A 23,939-nucleotide genomic window follows, 5' to 3' on the forward strand; every position below is an offset into this window, starting at 1 on the left:
CAAAATACATTTATGTACATCCCTCTTACAAAAACACCAATATGTTAGCATTCCGTGAAGCATGCTAGTTTTCAGAAAAAAAATTCTATAACAGAGTGAAATAGCAGCTCCAATAGATAGCATTTGTTTTTCTTCAGGACAAACAAAAAAGGGTGGTTTTTTTTCTTTTTTTTTCTTCTTTTTTTTTCTTTTTTTTCTTAAGCTACTAGAGAAATATCACTAATACATACAGATATAAAAGCAGCATAGAAAGTTACAGGTTTCTCACCAACTAGGAATAAAGAAGACTAAATGTGAGCATGGTTAAACTACAATGCATCTTCACATTTGTCCAACACATTTACAAGAAAAACACCATTGGGAAACCTCACAGGACAGAAGTGTTTTAACACCAAGAGAACTACTAGGGGGTTTTTTATTTCTTTTTTTTTTTTTCTTTTTTTTTCTCTTTTTTTCTTAATTAAAAATCCAAACAGGATGGGTGGAAAGAATTTGGAAAGGGGCTGGAGCCACCGCGTTATTAACTATTATTAATTTTCAATACAAAAATGAATGAGCTGGAATAGACCCGATTGTCATACTCTGTGGAACCTTGCAAAAAAAGTGAAGAAATGTTGAAAGGTTTAGTTGGAGCAGCTGGCTGATGTCAAAGCTGCCAGGATGCTAATTAACTGCAGGCTGTGTCCCTTATTTCTGTATTTAAAAGGAAAAAAAAAAAAAAGCCTTTTGTATTATGGCATTTTTTTTTTCTTTGCTGCTGTAGTCCTACATCCCACTGCAAATCATCTTTCATTTTTCATTCTGTTGACCTGGGTATTATTTTATTTCTTTTAGAAACAGGAAAAAAAAATGAACATCTGTGTCTCCTTCCAATCTGCTGCACATCTGCGCGTTTTGATGCGGGTCTTCAAAGTTCAGTCAGTAACCCACGGACGCCATTCATCTTCTTGTTAAAATGTCTACTGCTGTATCCAATGCTCATGCCCTTGAGGGTTATTTGTTTCTCTCTATTTTTTTTTAATTTCCATTATTGTTATAAAGAACATTGTGACTTTAATATTAGCATTTTGCTTTCAACAGCAATTAGCAATCTCTTGGTTTGCTGTTTGGTAAAGCATCTGTTAATGAGGTCATCTAGTTTAAAATCCCAGCTACTGGAAAATAACAGGGAGGAGGTCAAATCTATCATTTTGTGTATATTCTCTGCTCTCTTTTCAGTTTTCTAAAGAAAAGAAATCTTTGTTATCCACAATAAGTCATTATGACCCGTTACTGGCCTTCTGTATTTTCTACCACCTCATGATACAGTAAGTTCTTTCTTATTGAAGTATTGAAATACGACAGTTCAGTTAAAATCTTTGCGCATCTGAGGATGAGGAATTGGTTTCACTTTCTGTTGTGTTTTTGTGTCTGGAGTTTCGAGTTCAGTTTTAACGAGGAGTCGCGTCTATGGTGGACGGGGTTCCCGGGGTGGTGGACCTCGGAGTAGCTGCTGGTGGAGTGTCGATGGGGCTCCCGGCCCCGCTGCTGGGTGTCACGGAGGAGCTCACTGCTGGTGTCTCTCCTTGCTGCTGGGCTTGGAGGGTCTGTCCACAGATGTGATGGTGCTTCTCCCAGTCCTTGTGCTGGCAAAATGAGCCACAGTATCTTGCTGTGTTGCAACCACTGCAGGTTTCACTAGCTTTCCGGCCACAGTTCCAGCAACTCTAGAAGCAAAAGAGGAGGGAGATGGGAGAAATTAGCTAGTGTCCTAAATGTTACAGCAAAAACAGCTGGTAGGGAACTGCTGGTCAACCCTCTGCCTAAGGACAGCTGAGCAATCAGTAGGTGCTACCTTGGGTACCTGAACCTGTTCAACAGGAGCTCCAGTGACCTGAAGGACTCTGTCTCAGAAGCTGGACAAGAAGAGAAGCAGCTTTTTGCTAGTACTAATGATGCAAACTCCAAGTATGCCCCACATCTAGCAACCAGCAGCACACTGACTAATAGAAAATTACAGTAAAACTTCTGCTAGTTCCTCTACAAATTTATTAAAACAATTAATGAAACACGCACACATAAAAAAGTTGCTTCTCCAGAAGTGGAGAGGGACTAATGCAAGACAAGAAAGGGAAAAAAATTACTTAACACACGGGTAAAACTTGCTGACCTAGGAAAACTTGCTACCCTAGGAAAACCTAATTTTTAATCATCTGAGCAATACCATTTGACTCAGTGGCACTTCTGGCAGTGAACAGTTAAGCTAGAGTCTAAATCTTTGGCAGGATGGAGAAGCCACTGCAGAATATGTGTGCTATTCATTTTAACACACTCTATAGCTCTGCCAGCTGGATGCTGGAACACAGCCAATCCTTAAGTGATATTCCTCAACTACCTTAAAAAAACAAATATCAATTCCAGAATAAAATAAAGACCTAAATCCAAAACAGTATTTTAAGGAAATTAGACTTTTAATCAGTATCAATGGCTTTAGAAAATATTCCTGTGTTAGTTCCATATTCCCTCTTTTTGCTGGTTTTTATTGTTTCGGAGGGTTGGTTGCTTGCTTTTTTTGCATAGGCAGATACTGGCAAATGAGTGACTGTCCTGTGCCCAATTGTTCTTTGAGGATGAAATCCAAGGTACATGGCATTCTCAGTTCATACTGATTAAACACACAGACTAAATCAGATAATTACAGATACATGTGTTGGAGATTTTTTTTTTTATTCATAAAATTGTTCCCATCTTTAAAAACACTTTAAAAAAAAAAAGGTGGAATTACCAACACACAGAAACAGATGTTTCTGGTAGTTAAATGCCAGGAATTCAGACTCCTTGTCTAAACCAGGCGTCACCTGGTTTTGATTCAGTAGTCATTGTTTCAGGTTTATTTGCTCACACCCTGTCCAGTGCTGGAGAGGTAAATCCACCTTCGGAAATGAATATCTATACTATTTGCAAACACTTTTTTTTTAAACAATCTTTTATCTCCACAATGAAAAATAACTGTAAGTAATTTAAATCACTGTATATGAACATGTACACACATAGACATATATAGGCATACACCAAAATCACCTGACAGTTTTTCATTAGCATTTTGTATTAGCATTTCATCCTGCTAACCAGAAAGATAACTAAATGTGATGTGCCTGGATTCTCCTTCTTTTTCTATAGTAATATTTCCTTATTATAATATTTATGTATTATATTTTATATGTATCTATATTTTATTTATTTTATATTCTTTAGTATATATTCTCTTTCTATATTACAATATTTCTTTATCTCTTTCATACTAAGGAAAGCTTCATTTTGACAGCTTCATGCTTGCTGGTATTGTGATCAGTAAATATGGTGTAATTCTGCTCCAGTTGTACTTGCACAGTTTCCATGTATTGCTATGCCTGCTCACCTCCTAGCTATCTTCTTCCAACTAAACTGACAGCCATATTTCCCTTTATTCCCTCATCTGAAAACAACATCCCCTTGCAGACTTTTACAAAAAATGACACCTTCCCCCCATGTGGAATAATGCTGAAGCCAGCCAGCAACTGCCCAGGTGCAGGAATTCCTCTCCTGTGTAAATCTGTTCACAGCATTGAAGTTCATGCTTTAATTGCGTGGGAATTACTACAAAGGTGTCAAATTTATTCAAGTATCTGTTTAGCTAACGTAGGCCAGCATCCAAAGAATCTTCACTTTGCCTCCCTTTTGGAAGAGCATAGAGAGATCTGACTCCAGATGTGAACAGAGTCACCACAGAATATTTCAGCATCTTACCACATCATCTGTATTGATGTCAGGAAACAGTAGTTTAATTCTAACAGTATTGGTTCAACTTTCTTATTAAAACAGGCATCAGTTAACAATCAGACTGTACAGAACATGAAAAGTGATACATAGGTGCAAGATTTTAATGAAGTGGTGAAGTACTCAGCTGGCTCCTTACATGACTACTTAATGTGTCCTACATTGTTTGGTATGTGATTTTGCTCATTGGACATATTATTTCTAATTTAACAGGTCATTACAGCTTTAGTGTAATTGTGGGAATAAAACCACATAAAATACAAGAATTTCAAAATAAATTTTACAGCTTGCATTTATGCAGCAACTAATTACATTTAAAAATCACTCCAGTGCAAATTATCATAAACAAGCACACACATCACAGGGAGCTTGTACTGACACAGCAGCTGGATTTGACGTGCAGAACTCCCTGTCCCACACAGCCCTCACCATTGTGACCATTCATTGCTCTTTCCCATGTGCAAGCATGGGAAGAAGAGCAGCAAAGATCAGGCTCGGTCACCACAAACTTTGGAAACAAATGTTTTCTGTTCACAGTGCTGGCTGATAGCCCCAAATTCTACCAAAGAAAAGCCAGCTTTTTTTAGCTTGAGATACCACCTAATAGCCTGGGCTGTGCTTCATATGCCCCTGCTGCTCATGTATTTCCAGCAGATCCAGCTATCACAGACAAAGCTTGATCTCACCATGGGATTGAACATACTTATGGTGTCTGCCTTCCTGGGATGCTCTAGCAGGTATCAGTAAAACAGAGCACACTTGCTGAGGTGTGTACAGAGCACCTTGGACAGACGGCCACAGTGTCATGTTGGTGACAAGATGCCAATCTTCACACAAGGGCATATGACCACAGCTATGGACTGCCTTACACTTGATTTAAGACTGTCTCCTATCACTGGCAAGATCCACTGGGAGCCCTATCAAGGTTGAGATGATGCACTTCAAATACAGAAAATCAAGCAAGACAAACAAGACTTTGAAAGAACCTGAAGAAAGGCAGCAAGATTAACCAGAAGTCAGATAAACACAAGCTGTGAGAACAGACTGAATGAACTCAGAGTCTTAAATATGAGATGGCAGCCTAAAATGGGCAGTAGCACCCAAACATCACTGCAGTGAATGTCTACATCCATGTCTACATGGATGAGCAGAAGTAACAGGATCAAAATTCTGTTAAGAACATGAAAAAATTGCCTAGAGGTGTTGAAGAATCCCCATCGCTAATGCACAGAAAAAGCAGGGGGAATGGTACAGCTAGAGATAATCATGGACTGGAGAAGGGAGAAGCCAATCTATCAAAGCCTGTGCTGGTCTATATATTCTGTCTTTAGGTAGTGACCTACTACACTGCACTTCCAGCTCATGCTCTATAGAGTTCCAGACATAGCTAAAACTATGAGAAGGACCAGATTGCAGTTTAACTCCGTGTTGATTTGCCTGTGAAACAGTGAGGTTATAAAAAAACCCTAGATTCTCAGACTATTTAATTTAATTTAACTTCACTACCTTGAAAATCGATTAATTCAATGAAATTGAACTAAATTACACCAGATGGGAATCTCACTCTGAATTTATGCCACCATTCATCCTCCTCTTTCAACTGACAAGGAACATCAGTCTCAGGTCAGAGCCTTATCTTAGGTCAAACTCTCAGTTCTCATGCACTTAAGCTTCCATCTTCAAACACTCCCATTTGCCCTCATGAAAATTCTTAAAAACAAAAGGTCTCCATTTCTGTGGTCTCCACTACCAAAACATATACTTGTCAGTAATTCTGCCCATCCTGTTGCTTTCATCCCTGAAATATTCAACCAGAATTAAGTATTTGCTTTTCTCTGACACTCCAACTGAGACTTGGTATAGTGCTTTCATAAATAATAATAAAAAAAAATTACAAAACCAACCAAAGAAACAAACAAACAAACAAAAAAACCCCTTGTTCTGTCATCTTTCCATATTTCCCCAGTTTACCATGAAAGGAAGCATGGCTGGTACGAAGAACCCAGTTTTTACGCAGTTATGCAATGCCCCTGTCATTCAAAACTCCACCACTGCTAACCACAAGAAAAGGAACATCTAGAAATCACTGAAACCACAGGGGTATAAATGAGAACTGCATGATCTGCTAAATAGCAGTGTAAAAATCCAGCAAAGTTGTTTATGAGAATTTTACCCAAGACTCATTAGAAAGGGAAATATATTGGTACTTTGGAAATTTTCACAGTGTCAAAATGACATTCAAACTTTTAGATGTTTCTAAGTAAAGTTACACCTATCACTGAACACTCCAGGCTTTGCCCAAACCACTGTTTATTGAGTGAAATACATGAACTTTCATGCAAGTCAGTGAGACTAGCTAAATCCTGCAAACAGAAGTGTGAAGCAGCCCACAGAAGAGCCGTGCAAGCTGGCGAGCCAAGCTTAGCTTAGCAGTCTGGGGCAGTGCCAATGCTCACATCACATCTGGACTGATCCTGTGCAGAGCACATGGCTCTGGTGCCTCTGCACTTACAACCCACCACTGCATGGGATGATGTGCTACTTTCTAAGAGATGCTCTGCCAAAAATATTAAACATTAGCTGACATAAGTATTAAACTTAATACCAGCCTGAAAACTAGGCTTGCCTGAATCACACTATCTGATGCTCAGAGTCAGGTTTGCTGGCACCGTTCTGGTCTCAATGGATTGGTCAGCAGAGATTGAACCCAGCTGTCCACAAAATGTCAGGTGTGATATTCACATACAACATGAACTGCTGCAATATAAACAAGCCCTAACATTACACATCTCCTAAAAGCAGTGTTGGACCAGTTACACACTTGTTTTATCTGAGCAGATGTCAGCATCTGCTTTAAGTAGACAGAACTGAAACATTTGTGTTCCTTCCATGTCCCCAGCCTACTCAAAACTGAGGAAGAACACCGAGTGTCAGATTTTTCAGTGGCATTTTATACCAAACTAGAAAGACAGATGTTCTGATGATTCCATTCCCCCTTATAATCTGGGCAGTCAGTCTCCTTGCTAAACTGTTCACCCTCACTATTAAAATTGATTTGCAAAGCAGCACATTGCAGCCACAGCAAGCACAGCAGTCATTACAGAGTAGGTGGCTCACACGTTTCCATACTTAGCCAAGCCAACTACTGATGAATGGGCCATCTTTTGTCAAGCAACTGTAAGGAACTGGTAAAGAGATAATTTATGGCTCAGAACAGCCATGCTGACAGGTAGGCCTGCTCCGGGTCCTTTTGTTTTCCAGCAGCACTCTGCTTGGTTGGCTGGTCCTCAACCAATTTCAATAACAGAAAAGCATGAACATTAGCTGGTCAGTTGCAATGTCTTTTGTGAAGAAACAATGAAAACCCTTAGAAAGTAAATGCACAGACACTGAAGCAGTGGGAGTGCTAGTTAAACTATGCTGAACAACTCTAAGGTAAGTAAAGAACAATAGTTCAACAAAGGATCAAGTCAGAGTCAGAAATTCTACCTATGCTATGTAACATGGTCATTCTTGTAATCCTGAAGACCACTCTTAAAGTGTCAAGATGCTTCTGAATATTACACCTCCCCTATTAGTCTTCTTACTGTCTTGTGCTCCCTTAATTTTGGAATTTTGATCTGGTCATCTTAATAAGCCCAGCTTCATTCTTTTCTTGAAGACAATCTTGCAGTCAGGGATCCTACTTTTTCTGGGTTAAAGACAAAGCAAAACAGAATATAAAAAAATCAAACAAAAACAGAAGAAAAAATCCAACTCAACACAGAAATCAGCAACACCAACAAAAGAATATCAAAAATCTGATCTGCTTTCCTTTGTGAAATCTCTGAAAGGTCTTGGATTAGGAGGCTGCATTATAATAACCACAAAATTTCTGAGTCTTGGTACTGGTTATCACTTTGAGAACTGGAGCAGACTGCAATAAAAATCATACCAGAAAATTCTCACACCAGAACAGCTTTAAGGAGCTTCAGCTATGTCCAGGTTGCATTTTACTGAATAACAAATGAAGAGAGAAACATTGCCAATAGGCAGGCAGGGAGTGGCCATATCTGTTGAAAATTGTAACTGATACATTACAAATCTGGCATCAAATTCTCATCTCCATTCATAGTTTCAACAGCCAAAAGAAATAATGACACCCATGAGAGAAATACTGTCTGTCAGGAACTGCACTGAGGTTATATAGTAGCCTGTAGTGAGCTTTCTTGCATGCCTTGGCACAATATCCCAGCAAGGATAAGGAATGAGGAGAGATGCTCAACATTCCCCCTGGACCTGCAAGACTTCAGGGGCTGCACTGTAACAGTCTCAGATTTGAAACTGGAAATATTCTAACTCTAGAAATTTTACTCACATGCCTTAAGTGCACAGGAATCTGTGTGGCTGTAAGTGTTCGCCTGAAAGCTGTAACCAGAGAGAAGTTTATGTGGACTTACAACCTAGACAACTGAGGAGCAATGTCAACAGAAAGATCCAAGAAAGAATTAATATGGAAAAAAAATGTGGAGTATTATTCCTCAAACCTGAAAAACACAGTCTCATCGCCAAAGAAACACTTTTCAAACACTGGCAAACTGATCTCCTATCCCCAAAGATGAAGGAAAAGTCCAGCCCATTCTTACAGAAGTCAGCAAAAAAGGAAACCAAACCAGCCTGAGTTAAAAGGTAACTGTGAGAAGCACTACCCTAAGTGTTTGGAGTTTGTTATAATTAGAAGCTGAAGAGAAACTACTTATAAATAGATGCATCTAATTCAAACAAGTATTGCCATCATCTCCCTTCACAGTTAATCCATCACCTGTAAACACAGACTGTCAAACTTGATTTCTCTCTGGTGGCTTAGTAAAACTTCTGCCTCAAAACAGCCACCCTGATGACCACAGGGGTGAAAGCTGCAGGATCAGGACAGTAGACCTCATGTCTAGGTCCAGGAGGCTGAAACCTCCCTGAGGACACACAGCCCTGAGAACATCTATAACCTTATCAGCCACATTTCATTAGAATGCAATTTAAAGAATTGTTTGCCCAAAGTCCCGTTCGAGTGAAAAACCTTATAATTAGTTCTGCGGCAGAAGAAGTAAAGATGTTGTTACATGGCTTTTTCCAGAACTTTAACTGCTCAGAAGTTAATCACAGCACACAAACGCTCTACACATTCCTTTGGATATGCATTTGCTTGTGGAAAAATGGGCTGTATGTACTGGCACATAAGTACTTTCTCTGTCCTGCTCACGCTATATCAGTTCACTAAATAGATTTAATTTGCTGTTTCCTCTAAAGGTATTTACCTTTGGAATTTTGTTTTTAACAATAGGAGTCTCTTGTATATATACACATACACACACAAGATGACAGTTCTTTAATGATGCTATGTCAGAAAAATGCCCTTTCTATGAACAGTGCAGGAAAACGTCCTTGAGTATCTTAGATACAAAAGGCCAATAAATTGAATTTATGTCTCATTTAATCTACAGTGGAACAGTTAGTACTTAAAGGGTACATATACTTCCCCTAGTCCCTTTCTTCCTGAGAAACTTTCAGATGCTGAAAATCAATTCCTTTTGTCTCCTTGTTATTCATCTGCTACACATTAAGGAGAAACTCTGGGCATTCAGTGATCCCACAATGGTCTTTCATCTCCAGAGAAGCCTGGTATGAATTAAAAACTTATGTTCCCTCAAATTACAGATGCATACTGCAGCATGCCACTGACTTATGCACTGGTGATTTCTGCCAGTGTTCTCAGCGTGCTGCAGGTAGTTCATCTGCATCTCTCAACTTAAGTGACTCTTCTACAACACTGTCCATCCAGCCCATACAAAGTGTTTTAGACATGACCATTCACAAATGTATGTCTCCATGTAACAGGGACTGTCACCTACTCTTTTCCCTAACTCCCTGCTTTTAGAAGTTATTTTAAGAAGTGGATTTGCTACAGAAGAGATGTTAGTATACAAACAATAAATACTTCATTAAGTTATTGCTCTTTCATTTCAGTGGTCTTGAGAAATGGAGATTATATACAAATAACTTCCAAAATTAATTTCCTTGTCATGTCTGTTTTTAAGGGCAGTTTTAACTTAGGACTCCTTTTTTTTTTTTTTTTAATAAGCATAAAATTTAATTGCTGTCTGGACTGATGCAGCACTGGTCAAACACACACTCCTCTTTCACTCCCAGCTTCCACGTAGTCATGGTGTCAGATGTCCTGAATCATAACAATTCAAGGTTTCCACTTTCAGGTCGGAAAGTACATCAAGGTTTAACATATTTATTCTTGTTTTACTCCTTGATCTCTCAGTTTATTTTTTTCCCCTAGCAAATGCTCTTTGCCCACTGCTCAACTCTGAAATATTCCCTGCAGCCAAAGCAATACATTCAAAATAAGGAAACACTTGCAAATTTACATTCACATTATTTCCTACAGGAACCATCATCTCTTGTTAAGTGCTTCTACATGCAACAGTTTCCCTAGACAAGTTTTAGCCACCTTGCTCTACAATCTCTTTTATGAATAATTTCTTTGTTTAAATTAGATTTCAGTGTCTAATGTTTTCCACCAAGCATTTTTTATCTATTCAGCATGGTAGTTTGAAGAGCTTTAAAATGAAGCTACTGAAAAGTGAAATTAGAACATAATACGTAACCCTGAGAAGCAGTTAAAAGGTGAGAACAGAACTCAAGTTCACTGTTTTGGGCTATTTGGGGCTCAGATTACAACATAGCCACGAGAATTTGGAGCTTGGTGTATGCCTAAAATACACATCCCAAAACAGCTGTGCAAAGAGTTAATAGCGGTCACAGATTAAAGCCAGCTCAGACACACCCACTGTTTGCAGCCACAGGTGATGCTCCCCCAGCAAGGCCCTTACCTCACTTGAATCCTCCTGCTGATTGATGACAGCCAGGGCATCCTCTGCCGCCTGGCGCTTGGCTTCGGCAACAGTGCGTTCCATCTTGGCCCTCTCGGAAGTGATCATGTCGTGAGCCTTCCGCTCGGCCTCCGACACCGCCTTCTGCAGCTCGGCCATCGCCTGCCGCTTCACTTCATTGACAGCTTCCTCTGCAAAGCAGCAGACAAAGCAGAAACCCGCATCAGCGCAGCACATCTGACACGGCTCCGTGCGACTCGCGTGGGAAATGCATCCCTTACTGGTGTTAGTACGTTGAGATTACTCCCAATTATAATGGCAGGCTTTGTTCTGAGTAGGACGCAGAGGAACCTGGTTCCCCAAGAATCCTCAAGAAGCACTGAGGTGCTTCTCTTCTTCCCCATCACAGAAGTCTCTACCACTAGTAACGATTCCTGCTATTTTGATTCTCAGTCAGTACTTCTTTAGGTGCAGTCATTTCAGATCTCTGGTCCATTTTATTTGCAATCTTTTTGAACACTGAAAAATTAGTTTTTGCAGCACAGCAGATATATGCATATACTTGATAATAATTCTTATTTAAGACATATTACAGACTTTTATAAAAATGTATTTTTAAGCTCGTGGAAATTAAGACAGGATTTATGGCCTTTAACATTTTTTCCCCTATATGTAAACAAATAAATACATGAAGTTAAAAAAAACCCCAAGAGTTTACTTAAAAATGTTAAATGACTGGTCTAATATCTTTTCTTGGACATACTGTTTTATGACAAAGAATTAAAATTTGTTTATGAACATTCATTTGACCTGTTGATCTGTCCATCACGTCCATGTTTATACTTGAAGACTTGACTTTCTAGCTCTTCTGAGCTCTTGAGTGCATCCTGCCCAGCAAGATTTTGGAGCACAATTAACACTGAGTGGGGGCACCCCGCTTCATTAAACTCAAACTTTTATGTTTCTTGTAAAACAACTATGGTAGTATGAGTCCTTTCTTTGGTATATACTAGTGTCATATCTTTTATTCCAGAAAACATGGATTTTCTCAAATTAGTTATTTGGCTTTTGATGAAGGAAGAGTGCAAAGATTTTACTAATGAACAGCCTTTTAATTGACAACTAAAACAAGTAAATTTTTTTTTAATTAACTGCTCTAATTAACAAGGAAACCATCCTCCCCCTGAATTAGTTTATCTAATTTTCATCTTTATTCAAAGCAAAATGACAATGATTAATTGAAAATTTAATAAGCGGTAATTATTAACTTGGCAAACCTAGTACCAATTAACAATCTATTAAAACTAATTATGACATGTTTCATTCAAGTGTTTGCACTTAATTGTTTCATGCACTTAAAACCCACCTTAATTAAATGTTCTGTTTAATTAAAGCCACAGATTTCTATTAAAAACATTTTACTTTAGATTAAAATCTAAGTATTAGAACGGTGCTATGTGTTTTAGTCTGTGTGTTTAGCCTATGTATTTGTGTACATGAACATGAAGACACAACTCTGATGTACGGATACTCAGTCACTCTCCTGAGTTACATCTGATAGCTCTGCATGTGTTATTTTAAAAGTAATATCTACGTGAAGTCTCCATTTTCAGTTCTTAAGCAAATGACAATAAAGACTTAATTTTAAGCCATGTAGTGACTAAAACTGAATTAAAATGAAAGAAGAGCTCTCTTGAGGAGTATGTGTGCATGTTACATATGTGCATATCTGCAAGAGATATTTCAACTGAAGTTTCAAGGGGGTGGGGAGGGATTTAGAGATAAAACATACGCCTTATTTTTATGAGGTTGAAAATATGCTCTTATATTACCCTACCATAAATGTTGTTTAGGCGAAAGCCTCAGGAGAGGAAAAAATCATACCCTTCAACCATACAGCCAAAGCTTAATTTACTTTGAATATTCAAGGTGAATTAAAATTCTATCTAAGTGGCAATACAGGACAATAATTTTTGCTTACGATCAAAGCCACAGCTACTCTAATTGTATATGCAAATCAGGCAATTTATATTTAAATTATGCATTCCTATTCTAGTCCCACAGGCGCACACAGATCAGCAAAGGGAATTGGTAGGACATTTGCAAGGTGCTTGAATATTTATTACCAACTGTAACCATTCACTGATCACGAGAAGACCTACACAGAGGCAAACATACAGATGTAATTTTATTACCATTTTCAGAAAAATGAGGCAACTTAAATATAAGCGTTGCATGTCTATGAACTGCAGTTACTGACAAAATGATTTCTTTAAGAAAATCTGTATTCTTATTGATATTTGCTACTAATAGAAATGATCTTTGTATGGCATGATATACTTTTGTTACATTATATAAATTTAGTTTTACAGTTACGTGTTTACAGTGGTTAGAAATGCCAGTTTCTTATATCAAACAGAAGGAAAATGCTCCAACATTTTTACATGGACTTCTAATTGTACTTCTTCATCCCAGATAATCTACTTTTTTCCATCCAAAGATAGAAATTGAAAATTATATTACAAGTTCTATATTGCATAAGTCATTAGCAACACTTCTAAGAGCATGAAGATGCCTGAAAGTTCTTATGAGGCCATATGCCTGACTAATACATTTTGGCTGGCTTAAACTACGGATTGGATTTTAATATTTCCATTAACTTTGATGACAGAATTTGTGTTGTGCTATCCTAAGTGTGAAAATAAATAAGTTAAAATATGTTGGGTCACAATGCACCATCATTATTTCACTATATTACAAACTCATGAACACCTAAATAACCAGACAAAATTCTGTACCACTGATCTTCACAGCTTCTCAAACTAAATACTACTGATATTTTATAGAATACAAGCTTCACAGTTTAAGATATGTTTGGGATACAGCTGATGGCAAAGGAGATTTTTATTTGCCTTGACAATGCTGAGCTATGAAGACCAAGAATGATACCAGCACCCTTCCTTTCCCTGTGCTCCCAGAAAGAGTGATTAGATTCCAGTATCAGAAAGCAGAAATCTCAACGTTTTTAAAATCAAGTATCTAAGATGCATGTACCTGCATCCTCTGCCTTCCCAGCAATGCTAAGCGTTCTTGGCACAAATTCACTGTCATTTTAGGAATGTAACTGTAATTTTCCTTCCCTTTGAGCAGCATTAACACATGAGAGAAGCTCCAGGAAGCAACCTGCTTGTGTGGAATAGGCATTACCCAGCATGGTCTGAAGTCCTTGGAGCAGACTTGAGAGAGGTACTTATCTTTCACCCAAAATGATGATTCACCAGCCAGCTCCTTGTCACCTCTCTCACATCACTGGCACATTTGTCCACTTGATGAGAAAAAGAAAGGTGGGCAGATGTGCCACCACAATATTTCGGATCATCTCACTCTCAGGCTGACCCTGGCAAGGGTGGCCATTAGCAATTGGTGAGAAAGAGTTATCTCGGCATCATATCCCAAAATGCATCATCTGTCTGTACAATGCATCATCTACTCTGTACAATATGCAGGACCCTTATTGCCTTTGTAAGACAGAGGATGGTTATTTTGTTCCTCTTCTGTGACTCCAGAGCTTTCAGTTGGCCTGCCATGGACATAGTGCCTGGGTAAGTGGCAGGGACAGCTGGAAGACAGTTTCTACATGACACAGAAGAAGCTATTGCAGCAGCCAACAATGGGCCCACAACCCTCTCTGTATTTAGTAAAGGGAAGTATGTACTCCCAGAGAGCAAGTTGTCCAACCTGTGATCAGACTGACCCTCATTACCTGCCTCCCTCCCTCTTGACTTGAGGAACACCAAGAACTTGTCTCGGACTCTTCATCCCCGTATCCATAATCCAATGAGGTGAATCAGGGCACTGATGACTGCCTTATACTGGTGTATGAAACTGAAGTGAGCTTACATGGCTTTAACTCATGAGGTACTGTATAGCTTGTCCTTGCTCCAGCAATCACAAAAGCACATGCATAACTTGCTATATTTCAAGAATTACATTGGAGTGTGCCAATCTCCAAAAGCTTAAAGTGAATCCCTTCTCCACATGCTTTTCAGTTTGCTTATTAACTGTTTTTATGCCACATTCTTTCAGTGTAATGGATTTAGCATTCCAAGCAGAATTTCATACTTGATTCAGCTCTCTGCACATTGGTCTTTACAGACTTTTGACACATTAAGAGATCCACACTGAACCAGAAGAAATAACCTGTGAGGGATTTATACTGTTCTTGACTGGGAGTTGCTGCACAACCAGGAAACTATGGAACATCTCAAATGGCATCAAAGGCCTATTCTCACAGAGCTGAATTGCACCTTTACTGCCCTCATCATGAAACTGTGGATTCCTTTCATTTCAGACCACCCTCCTAAAAATGCAGGACCATGATTTATGAAAGCAGTATTATTTCTGATGCTTGACTAGACTTAGTAACAGATACAGGTATGCATCTTGCAAAGTCACACTTCTTTTATCCTCTAATTCACAGGCATGACCACTTGATTTAAACCCACATCAGCCTGAAAATTAGAGACTGGAAATGGCACCAAAGGAAAAGCTTTGCTTCAAAGGAACTGATGACATAGATGCTCACAAGATGATGTCACAGGTCCTTACACTACTATTTATAAATACACATTGTGTGAATGCACGTCCAATTTCATAACTCAAGCCAAAAGCTTCAACTAACTTTTTTCTTTTACTGTATTGAATCCATGAGTCATAAATAACCTAATGCCAAATGACACCAAAGCCTAGATTTTTCAGAAGACTGAAGTTTTTGAAATTCAACAGATTAATGCTTCTTTTAGCGAGATTTCTTGGGATTGCATATTTTTTTGTATTTTTTTTCATTTAAAATGCAAACATAAATATGGCAATATGAAAATATTCTTGGACTAAGTTACAAAGAATGTGTACACTGTTTTACTAATTTTCACAGAAAATACAACAATTCTGAAAACATTAACATATTGACAAATGTAGACTTTATATGATAAACCCACATTACACACAAAACACAACTTTTTGTCCGATGCAACAAGGTAACAGCATAACATTTTTACGTGTATGCTGTGTATCTAGTTTAAGATACAGTGGAAAGCAGCAAGCATTTCCAGGAGATTTGATTGGAAAGCACCAACACTGCCGCATTTTGCTATTTAATCATTAACTGCTGCTCAGACAGCTGCTGCAGACTTCATGGTTATACAGGTGTTCAAAAGCAGGGGGGCGTGTTTGGGTGTATAAATAGCTCCTCAACTATCTCCATGGAGTTCAAGAGCTGCCTCCTGGCCCCTCTGAAAACAAGGAAGCTCTGATGTCGGTGTCACAAGAGCAAAGGTTTAGCTCCAGCACCAGAGCGGGATCCCCGCCAGGAAACTCCTGTGCTCAGGCAGAGTTTTCAGTGTTAAGAAAACTTTGCACAACCACAACGTCTGCCCAGGGTGCTTTCCAGGCACAGGCAGATGCTGTCAATGCCCTGCAAACAGCCAGAGCAGCTGCAGAGATTTGAACTTGCTGACTTCATTGCACACTCTGCAGGTTTATGAGCACAGGCTTCACTGGGGGCTGACAGGCACAAAATCTTTCTTAAATTAAGAATGGTTATTTTGCATAGTTGTCTTTTTTACAGGTGTACTTGGGTTTTTTCCCTTCCTTTGGGAATTCTTACCTTAACTAGGTAAAAACCCTGAAGCTTAAATAAAACCACCCACACTAACTTCTTTTTTTTAATTGCTAACAGACAAACTTTTAATGTATCAAGTTTCAGCCTGAAACCACTAGAAGCTCTGAAAATAGGGATCCATATTGGAAGTACTGATATTTCCCTAACTATTGCAGCAGTTGCTTCCATTATAAAATTATTTAATGTCCGATCAGTTCCAGTTTAAGATTTTTAAACAAAATTTCTTCTTGTTACTAGTAAGCCCTTCCCCCACCTCCCAGTTCCTCACATCAGTGCATTAACAACTGCACACAGCTGCCAGACGACTAAGCTGGTGTTTTTAAACAGCTCTTACCAGCTTTCTTCCAGATCTCCTCTGGCACATATCCAGATGCAGGCCTGTGAAGGAATTCCCGATGAGATTCTGCAGGAGGAGGGGGTGAAGAGGGAAAAAGAAAGAGCATCATAAGCAATTCAGGCTCCTTGAGAACAAGGCTTAAAGAAAAGTACCTTTTCTCTGTAATTATAGGTCAGACAAAGAAATCAAGTGAAGCTTTTCTCTCCTCAAAACAAAACGGATGCCATGGTTGTAGCTCATGAATGTCACATAGACCAGATCAATGCTTATGACTTGAATGTCTCATCTTAAGCCAAGTTAAGATGCTCATTTTATTTTTATTTTCCAGTGTTTTGATTCAACTCTGTAGGACAGTATCCACACTTTTAAGGGAGGCTTTGTGAGACAAACTGAGGGAGTGACATGCTTTGTCCTTTCTCATTGTATTTATGAAAAGGAAAAAGAAAGAGGGCAACAGTGCAGGTTTGGCACTTCTGCTCTGTGCAAAATAGAGTACTGATGGGTGCAGATAAAAGTCAAGATGTCATTCCAGTGATCAAATAAGCTGTCCACAGAAAAGCAAAGGGGTGTTTCTCTAAGTTCAGAGCTATGCTTTCCTATATCTGAGCCCATGTTGGCAACTGCAGCTGCAAGAATTTGAAAAACAGAACCTTTAACTTTAGGTTAAGCCCCTAAATACATGCTGCCAAACAACCTCACTGGAGCTGAAGCTTATAATTCACCCACACATTTCAATCACATTTTGACAGCTCTTTCCCCTTCTTCTCCTTTTTTTTTTTTTTTTTAAGGTTTAACCTTTAGCCTGGGCCTAAGAGTTCTGAAATCAGCAAGATCCCTTCCACAGGGACTTCAAAGACCTAAGATCAGACAATACAAAAAGAAAATTCACTTTGGCCTGAAATTTAGCATACAGATCCTCAGCAGATGAAATTGAAATTGCTCCTTTCAAATACAATTTAAAAATTGATTAACTATTATTCAAAGTAATAGAGGACAAAATGAAAAAAAAAAAAAACCAACCAAACACATAAACTAAGTTCACTGCCATGATTACTATTTATTGCCAGAGTGTCAGAATTCAATTGCTTAAATAAAATGATTTGTTACATTGCAGACAGGTTTGAATGTTTTTGGAGATGCTGCTAGAATCAATTACTCGTTTGATGTCTGAGCTTGAAATATAACAAGAGTATACCTGCCATTCTTTGAATACTAATTTGACTAAATGTACTTATTTTTGTATCTTACGAGCTTTTATTCACTAACTTGGTCAAAGGGCAGCATTTTTAAGAGAAAGGTTGAAACATCAGGTTTTGCAGATAATTTCTTACACCACTACATGTATCCATACAGTACTGTTAACATACAGTAGACCACATAAATGCTTTTAAAAGATTAAAATAATGTAGGCAGCTAACAAAGGTGGAAATGACAAGCTTTTTCAACAGAGAGAGGGAATCCCAATCCCTGTGAACTGTTTCACAGATGTAGTTTCCAGCATGAGAATCTGCAGACAGTGACTGGGAGTACATCTTCCCATCTGACAGGCAGCTGAGTGGATTTACCCAGCTCTTCTGTTTGTCACTGAAGTATGGGACAACAATTTTAAACAGATTTTTTGTCAGCAGACTTTCACACCTCTCAAGCATAAAATAATAAGACTGTATGTGTGTGTTTAGATTTTGCAAAACAGCTATTTATATTGGTTTAATCAACTCGATGGAGGATTTCAGACCTGATACCAAAAATGGGAAAATTCTCAGTATGGCTTGGCTTGCATGATTCTGGAGATGACAAATAGCCTTGTGTACAGTTTTCACCCCTTAAAGGCTTTTAGACTTACAGGCACAGTGCCAGTTCAGTTAGGGGGACAGAGGCAACAGCAGAAAATGCTGTTTGACAGCTCAAGAAAAATAAAGATAAAAAATTAAACCACTCTTGTTTGTTCTTCATGGAATACCTGCAGGAAAAGACCCAACCAGGCTCCAAACGTGGCAAAACAAGGGGTTTGTTGCATTCATGTCTTTGATTCATATTGAGTTTTCCTGTCTGCTATTTAAGGTACCATCCATTGCAAGGGGTGCATAACCTTGATTTAAGTCTATGGCTCTTAGCTTTGGGGGAAGCAGAAAAAAAAAAAGAAAAGAAAGAAAAAGGACAGAGAGATGTGGAACTGATTTTTTGTTACACATGACTTTCCAAAAATGGAATTCAATGACATAAATGACCAGATTTCCAGCTAATTGTTAAAATTTCCAAAACATAAACATCAATCAAGCTCTTATTCCAACCACAAATTATTTACATGAGGAATGAGATCCTTTGCAAGAAGACTTAAATCAAGAGCTTATGAGAGACTTTCCCATAGTTTGGAATGGTGCATAAAAAAAGACAAGAAGCACTTATGAAGATAATAAAAACCATATTTTCCAAGCCAGAAAAAATTTAGTAACAAGGCTATTGTTTAGTCAGTGGTGATGAGCCTATGAAAACAATCTTCTTTCTAAGGCTAAACTGCAGGATATCAGAGGATATAAATCCTACATATTAGTGTTTTTAAGGTAAGGAGTCCTTCAGCTTAAGAATCAGAAAAATTGTTCATTAAAACAGAAGCACAAAAGATCTTAACTTGGACATCTAGCAAACTCAAACCAAGATTAACACAACTGAGTGAAGTCCCTAAAATACTAAATGTAAAAGCAATTGCAAAAAGCCGTAGCAAGGACAACACATAATATTAAATAACTAACTGCAGCACCTAAAAGTCAAAGTAAATGCTGCCTGGAAGGAAATGGATTGAAACCAGAGAACATTAAGGAAAATCTGAAGCGACAAGGCAGATCATTCAGAAAAGGATATTGGAAAAGGCTTTACATGTCAGGCATAATAACAAAGATTTGTTAATGGTGAAAATGCAACAATATCATTATGCAGAACAACAGTATGTACACTACTGAATTTACATGAAATTCATGGCAAAGCATGAAAGCAAGTGTTGGTAATTAGTCCAGTTCCTACGGCACCAAATGAAAAAGATGAATAAGGATAATAAAAAGCACATATATATGAGAATAAACTGTAATTGTCTGTAAGTGCTGGAATGAGATTAAAAAAAAAAAAGAGAGAGAGACTTTTGATATCAAAAAATGATATTGGAATTTTGCATTTTAATGTGAAATAAACTTGTGAAATAGTAAGCAAGTTCTTGGAGTGAGACAGAAGAATACACACGAATAAAACACAACAATTTGCATTGTCTTCAGCTCTCACATTCAAGTGAAAATTTTTGGTGGCTTTAAGATAAAGAGAAAAGGTGCTGAAAGAGAGTGATGTGCAGGGAACAAGGAGAGTTGTAAGAGCAGCTATAAATATGGATCTGCGGAGTGAAACCGAAATGAAAGGTTAGGACCAAATAAATTATATGAACTCTCATGTGATAATTAGGCTCAAATCCAAAAAAAACAGAATAGAAAGACTAAGAAGGAAAATAAATGTTCAATAATCTCAAAAAGCCTAATTCATATCTGGAAAGAAGAAGGACAGAAGGTAAGTTGGCAAAACAAAAGAACTGAGGTTTTTTATCACTGGACAGTGATATGCAAGTCTATAAAACAAAGTACTAAGAAATGGAGATGAACAGCTGATGTTTTGATGATCTTTTAGAATTTACTGCACTTACGAAAATACTGGCAGTGATAATAATACCCTACATGCCATACTGAATATTAAGGCTCAAAAATAATAAAAGCTAGATATAAGCAGCCCTGAACAAATTAAATATATATGCCTTTTTATGTATTTATGTGGTTCCATATTTCATATGCAAGTTCTGCTTCATTCTATACTATAATAAATGTAATAGCATTAGTGGGACACAGAAAAACAAAAACAAAAAAAATTATCAGAGCAACAAATATAAAATATTCACTACCTTACTTGTAAGACTCAAGTTCAAAAGTGTGCCAGTTCCACATAACGAAATACAGGGATCTGAAGGTGGGTAATACTGAATGAGACTATCTTGCAAACCTGGTTGGGGGGCAAGTGCTCCTAGTATTTTGAAATACATATTTACCCTTCTTTGCCCTCTAGTACATTTTGTGGCTATTGCAACACTCCTTGAAATTGTGTTTAAAAATATAGTTGCTGTGTTCCCATTGTAAAAGAATAAGAAAAGAAAAGCCACATAGGTACTGTATTACTGAATCATCCTCAAGCAGAGGCCACGTCAGAACTGAGCACTGAGAACACACACATGCAATGTTCCTGCAGTTGGAGCCCTACCTAACAACATGCAGCTCAGTAAGCCACAATCTAGTCCAAACCTCCCATGCAGTGAGTGGATTAAGAGCAATACTCAATGTCATCAGTGACCAGCATCACAGAGGCTTTACATTCTAGAATTACAAGTTATAAATATTGTTGTGGTATTCACAGCATTACGATTTGCTCATGTTGAGAATATCATGCATATCACAGCAATGTTGACTATCTGAAAATGGCAAAGGAACAGGTTTATAATCACAGCATGAATAGATGTCTTGGCAGGAATGCTCTGGCTAACACTGAAAACATGATGGTGAACAGCTTTAGGGAAAATAAAAAGGGTCTGAGAGGGTTAACATTTTAAAACGTATTAAGAAATGGCTAACCTATGTGTTTTTGACAAATTCATACACTTCTGAGAATCCTGGTTTCCTGAGGCAAATCCTGCAGGCATTGGCACTTTTCAGTTGGAGATTTCAACTCTGTTTTGTAAGATTTCCATTCAGATAAATTCAACAGACACAAAATATCAACACTGCTGCAGACCTTCTGATGTGTGTCTGCTCCACTTATCTAGAGCCACAGCTGCACTCAGTATGGTTATAGATCTTGTTTATAACCCACGATGCTGAAGAACCCTCATCTTTAATTTATCCCACTGTGTGTATTTCAGTATACAGTGTCTGATATGGGTAATTATTCACTATTAGGATGAAAGTTGCATTCCTGCTGCAGTATGTAGTACTGAAATTCTTCAGCAGAAATGGAGGAGTGGGATGATGTATTATTCACTTCACAGACCATCACAGTTAATCAAGTGAATATATATAAAGTCTGAGTCATTTTTAGACTTTCATAAACATGTATTATTCAGACTGAAAAGAATAGACCTTCTTACCTTCAGCACATTCTTGGAGAATAATGAGAGCTTGTAACCTGTTGTAGCTGGCTAATGTATTGTATTGTATTGGATTACATTTCATTAAAATGAATAATCAAGTATTTAATTTAATTTTTAATTAAAAAATATAAACAGAAAAATATTGATCAGATGCTGCAAACTTCCAGGCTCAACATGATTTACAGGGATATCAAATTAAAAGCACAAAAATCTTTGGCAGGAAAAAAAGTCTACTGGATCAAAATAGCAACCAGAATTTTCTTCAATTGTTTTTCAACTATCCAAACAGTTTTTCAGCAAGACCCATTTATGAAGACTGTGGCATAATGTTTGTAACATGAAGTTATCACTTCAGTGATGATATCTGAATCATAAAAAAAAAGAAACAAAGGCACAAATAATGTAGAAGTATGCCCTGCCCCCCCCCCCCCCTTTTTCCCCTTGCTTTTTTCCCCTTGGATTACCTTGTTTAAAAAAACCAACCAAACAAACAAACAAAAACAAAACAAAAAATACAAAGGGAAATCACTGACATTTAGAATCTCTGTAGCAAACCCCTCAGAATTTATATGCTTGGTACTTTAATTAAAATATTGGAGGAATTTTTCAATCCCTTTTCCCCCACTTCAAAACTAAAACAAAAAGCCCTAAAGCATCTCAAGGCCCACAGACACTGCTTTAGTTTTGTTATACCTCTGAATGTTAGAGGTTTTCATTTTCTTAATGAAATCTGAAACCAGATTTGAGAAACTATAAGGATTAGCTTTCCATAGGCTCCAAATTAAGTATTTTCTCCCTGTCATGTCAGACATAAAAGCACTTCTTATCAATATTTACAATTTACATGGATGCTACATCATTGAAGCAAACCAAGTTTCATGTTTATGAGTCTCAGAAGTATTTTTTCAACCAAATAACCAAAATGGACACGTTAAAATTGAATGCACTCACTCCAATCAGTTTATACCCACAGTACTGCAGAGCCGACTGATGTGTCCCATGCCAAAGGCTGCCCTGTATAATTATATTTTAAGCCAGAAGACCGTGCTGTTTCCAAGAATTCATCTTGACAAATACACAAACAAATACTAATACAGGGATCTAACCATATGCTTGATCTTCATTTTATCTTATGTACCTGTTGTTGGGGTGAGGACTAGTTTTCTTGGATTGGAATATTATTTACCAAGTTTTGATTAACGTCATGAGTTCCAGTTTCCTTGGGGAAATACAAACACTTGAGTTGCCTTTCATTTTTTTTTACCTACACAAGCCCCATGGTCTGTCTCTTTTTGCGTCACAACTTTACTAGAGATATGAGCCACTGCTTCTGAGCTACTTACAAGTGCTCTTCCTGAAGCTGCAGATGTTTCAGATGCTGTATTTATGAGTCTTTCTTTACATTACATTTAGCACTGTTCATACAAGCCATTACCTGAATACTTTCTGAGAAGGGCTCCTCTAGGGACTAGACTTATTAGTGAACTATGGAAGCATTTCCATAAACCTTCCTTCCACTGATCAGAGCACATTTATAGAGCTATTGACTCAGGTAATTTGACACACACATCCACAAAAAAGATTTGTTTGTTATCAAGAAGTACTAAATATTACACTAATAACTCTAGAAATTTACCAAGAGAATGACGGAGATGGGATTAGACTTGTTTTACTGCTTTTCTATTTGCAATTAAATAAATTTTTGACTTGGTAAGTTATTCTTAAAGGCAAAAGGAAAGCACAGTTAAAATATAGCTGCAAAATAACACACATATGCAATTCTACAAATGAGCACAGTTTATGATGATTTTGAGAAGATGACATTGGATACAGACTATTTATTTTTATCAGATAATGTTAGATAAGCAAGCATAGTCTCCTGTTGTCTTCAAAAGATCAAGAAAAATAAAAAGATATCACCAAGATGTTCCTTACAGTATCTGCCACAGAAGTGAGGAGATGGGGTAGAAAAAGCCCAAAATACTAGTAACTTATAAAAAGCCCCCAAAGAAAAAGCTTGTATTTATAGAGCAGAGTCCTCTTAGAGTAGTTGTGCAGATACCATGTGAGAGTGACTGCAAAGTT

General features: G+C 37.8%; 1 protein-coding gene across 1 annotated transcript in view; it reads right to left on the reverse strand.

The window, feature by feature from the left end:
- Nucleotides 1-1,430: 1,430 nt before the first annotated feature.
- Nucleotides 1,431-23,939, reverse strand: part of RUNX1T1 (RUNX1 partner transcriptional co-repressor 1) — a 91,092-nt gene continuing 68,583 nt past the window's right edge. Inside the window, exons 9-11 of the mRNA XM_062502914.1 lie at nucleotides 16,685-16,753; nucleotides 10,671-10,861; nucleotides 1,431-1,706 (exon numbers count right to left, since the gene is read on the reverse strand). Coding sequence (XP_062358898.1) covers nucleotides 1,431-1,706; nucleotides 10,671-10,861; nucleotides 16,685-16,753 — 536 coding nt within the window. The remainder of the gene's footprint in view (nucleotides 1,707-10,670; nucleotides 10,862-16,684; nucleotides 16,754-23,939) is intronic.

The sequence above is a fragment of the Cinclus cinclus genome, chromosome 1, assembly GCF_963662255.1.
Source record: "Cinclus cinclus chromosome 1, bCinCin1.1, whole genome shotgun sequence".
Lineage (NCBI taxonomy): Eukaryota > Metazoa > Chordata > Aves > Passeriformes > Cinclidae > Cinclus > Cinclus cinclus.